General features: G+C 42.8%; 1 protein-coding gene across 2 annotated transcripts in view; it reads right to left on the reverse strand.

Annotated features, from left to right (window-relative positions):
• F7 (coagulation factor VII) overlaps positions 1-5,115 on the reverse strand; it is a 40,732-nt gene extending 35,617 nt beyond the window's left edge. The window contains exon 1 of one of the 2 annotated variants that reach the window (XR_013224483.1): positions 4,994-5,115. Coding sequence is in view for 1 of the 2 variants with exons in the window: in XM_077299695.1 (XP_077155810.1) it covers positions 4,994-5,066 (73 nt within the window). In the remaining variant the exon portion in view is untranslated. The remainder of the gene's footprint in view (positions 1-4,993) is intronic. The other variant, XM_077299695.1, reaches the window with a different exon arrangement.
• Positions 5,116-6,000: the final 885 nt, after the last annotated feature.

The following is a 6,000-nucleotide window of genomic DNA, read 5'->3' on the forward strand; positions in this document are numbered from 1 at the left end:
ATCTTCTTTCTCTAACTTCTTCATTCGGCCTCTCACAGTTTACTAATTCTCCTACGCATGAGGACGGGAATACTCTGGACCTGGTTTTCTCCCGTCCCAGCTCGCTGCACGACTTTACTAACTCCCCTCTCCCGCTCTCGGACCACAACCTTCTTTCCTTCTCTGTCAAGAATTGTCTCCTCACCCGGGACACCCCCACTTACCACACTTATCGGAATACACGTACCATTAATACCCAGCAGCTTGTGGACAATCTCCACACATCTTTAGCCCCCATCTCCTCCCTCTCCTGTCCAGACTTAGCATTGTCACACTTCAATAATACACTGAAGAATGCCCTAGATGAAGCAGCACCTTCTACACGCAGAAAGACCCGGCACAGACAACGGCAGCCCTGACACACTATGCAAACACGCTTTCTTCAGCGTTGCTCAAGGTGTGCTGAGCGACAGTGGAGAAAATCTCTCTTAGCAGAAGACTTCATCCACTATAAGTTCATGCTCCAAACCTATAACTCTGCCCTTTATCTGGCCAAACAATCCTACTTCACCACCCCCATCACCTCACTATCCAACAACCCAAAATGACTTTTTGAAACCTTAAACTCCCTTCTGAAACCTAAAGTACAGGCCCCCATCACCAACCTCAGCGTTGAGGATCTGGACACTTATTTCTTAGAAAAAATCAACCACATCCATCAGGATATCTCAGCGCAATCTCCTCAGTGCCTGGATCCCCTTCCCTGCCGCACCTCAAGCTCACTAGACATCTTTGAGCCTGTTTCAGAAGAAGAAGTTTCCAAGCTCCTTGCTTCTGCTCGGCCTACAACCTGCAACAGTGACCCCATTCCTTCACATATCCTGCAGTCTCTCTCACCAGTGGTCACCACTCACCTGACTAAAATATTTAACCTCTCTCTTTCTTCAGGTATCTTTCCCTCCTCATTTAAACATGCCATCATAACCCCTTTACTTAAAAAACCATCCCTGGACCAGAACTGCACTGCTAACTACAGACCTGTCTCTAACCTTTCCTTCATCTCTAAACTCCTGGAACACTTGGTCCACTCCCGTCTAATCCGCTATCTCTCGGATAACTCTCTTCTTGACCCCTTACAATCTGGTTTCTGCTCTTTACACTCCACTGAAACTGCCCTCACTAAAGTCTCTAATGATCTAATAACAGCTAAATCCAAAGGTCATTGCTCTCTGCTGATTCTCCTGGATCTTTCTGCCGCATTTGACACTGTGGATCACCAGCTCCTCCTCACTATGCTCCGCTCTATAGGCCTCAAGGACACAGCCCTCTCCTGGTTCTCCTCCTACCTCCCTGACCGCTCCTTCACTGTATCTTTTGCTGGCTCCTCTTCCTCTCCTCGTCCCCTTACTATCGGGGTTCCGCAAGGCTCAGTCCTAGGCCCCCTCCTCTTCTCTCTTTACTCGGCCCCTATTGGACAAACAATCAGCAGATTTGGGTTCCAGTATCATCTCTATGCTGATGACACCCAATTTTACACTTCTTCCCCCGACATCACCCCTACCCTAATTCATAATACTAAGGATTGTCTGTCTGCTGTCTCTAACATCATGTCCTCCCTCTACCTGAAACTAAATCTCTCCAAAACGGAACTTCTTGTGTTTCTCCCTTCTACTAACCTCACTCTACCCAACATCGAAATTACCCTGGAGGGTTCAACCATAACTTCCAAGCAGCATGCCTGCTGTCTTGGGGTCATATTCGACACCGAACTTTCCTTTACTCCCTATATCCGATCACTCACTCGCTCTTGTCACCTGCATCTTAAAAACATCTCCAGAATCCGACCTTTTCTCACCGTTGAAACTGCTAAGACTCTTACTGTCGCTCTTATTCATTCTCGTCTGGACTACTGCAACTCTCTTCTAATTGGTCTCCCTCTTACCAAACTTTCTCCTCTCCAATCCATCTTGAATGCTCCAGCCAGAGTCATATTTCTGTCCAGCAGCTTCACCGATGCCTCCATCTTGTGCCAGTCATTACACTGGCTACCCATTCGCTACAGGGTCCTGTATAAACTCCTCTCTCTCACCCACAAATCTCTCCACAGTTCTGCACCGCCTTATATCTCCTCTCTCATTTCTGTCTATCGCCCTACACGTGCCCTCCGTTCTACAAACGACCTAAGACTAACTTCCCCTGTAATCCGAAACTCACACCTCCATCTCCAAGACTTCTCTCGTGCTGCGCCAGCTCTCTGGAATGCACTTCCCCAGACAATCAGACTGATACCTAGCCCCGACCTATTCAAGCGCGCTTTGAAAACCCATCTCTTCAAACAAGCCTACCACATCAACTACTCAGTAAACTAACTTTGCCCTGTTCCCTCCTTCCAAATATTATTCTAAATCTCCACCCTACTATTCATCTGTCTCCACACCCTCCAGGCACATGATAACTGCACTTGATACTTGACTATTGCACTTAAACACACGGGCTGATGACCGGATCATGCAGCTTTGTATGAAAATCCCTATGTATTATAATTGCCAGACCTGAAATAACAAGCACTTTTCACCTATTGTGTCCCCCCATTTCCTTGTAGATTGTAAGCTTGCGAGCAGGGACCTCACTCCTAATGTCACTGTTTAAATTGTCTTAACTCGTACCGAATTTATTGTTTGTACATGTCTCCGCTTAATTGTAAAGTGCTGCAGAATATGTTGGTGCTATATAAATAAAAATTATTATTATTATTATTATTATTATTATTATTAACCTGTCACCAGGAATAATGATGTTACCCTGCAGATATGAGGTTAATCTGCAGGTTAACTGGGTTATTATACTGCCTGGCGCCTGCAAGTAGCCGAAGGCAGCGGGGGACAAAATGATCTTTATTCTCCCAGCCAGCATTCGGTATTCAGTCATGGGAAGTGGGGGCGGTGCTGGTTGAGTTACCGCTCTGAGAATACTGAGCGGCCGCCGTAACCGCGCCCCCAGCCCTGACTGACACTGGCTCTGCATTGATGCCGGCTGTCAGTCGAGGCCGGGGACGTGTTACAGCAGCCGCTCTGTATACTCAGAGCGGTGACTGAAACCGAATGCTGTCGGGGGGAGAATATAGTTCACTTTCTCTCTGTTGCAGTCAGCTACGTGCAGGCACCGGACAGCATCATAACGCTGTTAACTTGCAGATTAACTGCATATCTGGTGGTTAACAGCGTTATTCCTGGTGACAGGTTCTCTTTATCTTATATCCTAAACTGACCTTGGACTTCAGATAGTTACTTCCGAATGTATCAGCTCACTGATAATTGTGATTGCTCAGATATACTTTGGATCAGTTTCTATGATCTTTCGACTGGGATTTTTGCACATTCCTCAAGGCAAACTGCTCCAGTTCCTTCAGGTTAAATGGTTTCCTCTGGTGAACAGCAATCTTCAAGTCTGACCACAGATTCTCAATTGGATAAAGGTCTGGACTTTGACTAGGCCACTCTAAAAGATTTACATGTTTCCCCTTAAACCACTCAAGTATTGATTTATCAGAATGCTTTGTGTCATTGTCTTGTTGGAAGGTGGTCCCAGACTCAGTCTCAAATCACTGACAGACTTAAACTGGTTTTGCTCAAGAGCATCAGTGTATTTTGCACCATCCATGTTCACCTCAACTTGGACTATTTTTCCTTTCCCTGCTGCCAAAAAACATCCACACAGCATGATGCTACCACCACATTTCACTGTGGGGATCATGTTCTTGGGGTCCTGAGCTGTGTTGGTTTGGGCAGACATAGCATTTACCTTAGTGGACAAAAAATATAATTTTGTTCTCATCTAACCACAGCCCTTTCCTCCATACCTTTAGGGAGTCTCCCACATGTTTTTTTGGCAAACTCAAAAGGAGCCTTACAATTTTGGTGTGTAAGTAAAGACTTATTTCTGCCCACTCTTCCATAAAGTCCACCTCTTTGAAGTGTACGGCTTACTTTGGTCATATGGACAGATACTGCAGTCTCTGCTTGGGATCTCTGCAGCTCCTTCATCGTTACCTTTGGTCTCTGTGCTGACTCTCTGATTAATGCCCTCCTTGCCCAGGATGAAAGTTTTGGTGGGCGGACCTATCTTGACAGGTTTGTTGTGGTACCATCTGCTTTCCATTTAATGATAATGGATTTGATGGAGCTCCAGGGATCATCAGAGATTGAGATATTTTTTTTTTATAACCCAACCCTGACTTGTACTTCTCAACAACTTTGTCCCTGTCTTGTTTAGAGATCCCCTTGGTCTTCATGATGTTGTTTGGTTAGTGGTGCCTCTTGCTTGATGGTTTGCAGCCTCTGTGGCCATTCAGAAAAAGTGTGTTCATACTGACAAATGTGACAGATTACACACAGGTTGATTTAGTTTCACAAAGCATGTGACTTATGAAGGTAATTGCTTGCGCCAGAAATTTTTAGGGGCTTCATAGCAAAAGGGGTGAATACATATGCGCATGCCAATTTTTAGATATTTAATCCTATCAATTTAATTTATGCCTATATTTTTCTCACTTCATTAACTTACACTAATTAGTGCTGACACATCACACACAAATCAGATTACAATAATATTTAAACACAGATTGTAATGTAACAAACTAGGTAAAAAGCCAAGGGGAGGGATGGGTGTGTGTGAATACGTTTGCAAGTCATTGTAGATCATTTTTGCCCTGTCTGGTCTGTAAATGGTCATTCATGTTCAATTTCCAATTTAACAAACTATAAAATGTATAGATATGTATTTATAAATATAAAAGAAAAAAGACAAATTCACACTAATAATCTGTATAAAAAAATCATATGCAGAGATATTTTTTATTCTTGGCCATGATTACTTTGTGTATTGCTTTTGCCATTTTTTAGCATTAATTCAAGGTATTAATTATTTCCCCTGCATTTCATATTACTGCACCCTGGAAGAAAATAACGCCACAATATACATTATAAGTAGAATACTATCACATTGTATCACTTACCAGCAGAAGATAAGAGAGGCAGAAGAATCACAATAATCCAGAGACATGTCATTTTATTTCCTTCTAACAACATGGTGGAAAGACTTTGCTATTCTACCACTATTTGTACTCAAGGGAACACTGCTGGTCCAAGGTTCATTGTTTAAATATTTGGATATGGGGGAGGGCACAGGCTCCATGGGATCAAAGAAGCAGACATGACAAATCAATGCTGGAGAGTGATTATTTTGTTGACAACATTTTAGGTTTTTCAGTGTAACTTTCACTTTACTATTATAGCTGCTGATCATTAGGATGTTATACAAAGAGCAATGTAGAATAATTAAGTTGTGCGTGAAAAAATTACTGGAGGACTTAGTACCCTGTACCTAATGATTTATTTTCCATACCCAACAATCTAATGAACAATTTAATAATGATCCAATTTTTTTTCACGATTCATGCCCAAAATATACTTTCCCTATAGTGAAAGTGACAAGTCATATATCACTGCAGGGTTCATTCTTTCCGCCAAAGTTCATATGGTGATGGGCACAGTCTCTTAGGAGTATCAAAAAAAGTTTATATATACACACCTGGTCTTCAGAAGCCTGGATGTCCTACCGCAATATCTAACTTTTTGGAGTGAAACTTCTTAAGGCCGGTGTCACACTTAACGTATGAAAAATCGGTCCTGTTCTCTTGGGCCGAGAGTCGCACGAGAGTTCTCCTTATGGTCATCCTTGTGCAATCCGTTTGCAATGCGATGATGCGATTTCCTCGCATCTACAGTACAGACCAAAAGTTTGGACACACCTTCTCATTTAAAGATTTTTCTGTATTTTCATGACTATGAAAATTGTACATTCACACTGAAGGCATCAAAACTATGAATTAACACATGTGGAATTATATACTTAACAAAAAAGTGTGAAACAACTGAAAATATGTCTTATATTCTAGGTTCTTCAAAGTAGCCACCTTTAGTTTTGATGACTGCTTTGCACAATCTTGGCATTCTCTTGATG

The sequence above is a fragment of the Ranitomeya variabilis genome, chromosome 3, assembly GCF_051348905.1.
Source record: "Ranitomeya variabilis isolate aRanVar5 chromosome 3, aRanVar5.hap1, whole genome shotgun sequence".
NCBI classification, from domain to species: domain Eukaryota; kingdom Metazoa; phylum Chordata; class Amphibia; order Anura; family Dendrobatidae; genus Ranitomeya; species Ranitomeya variabilis.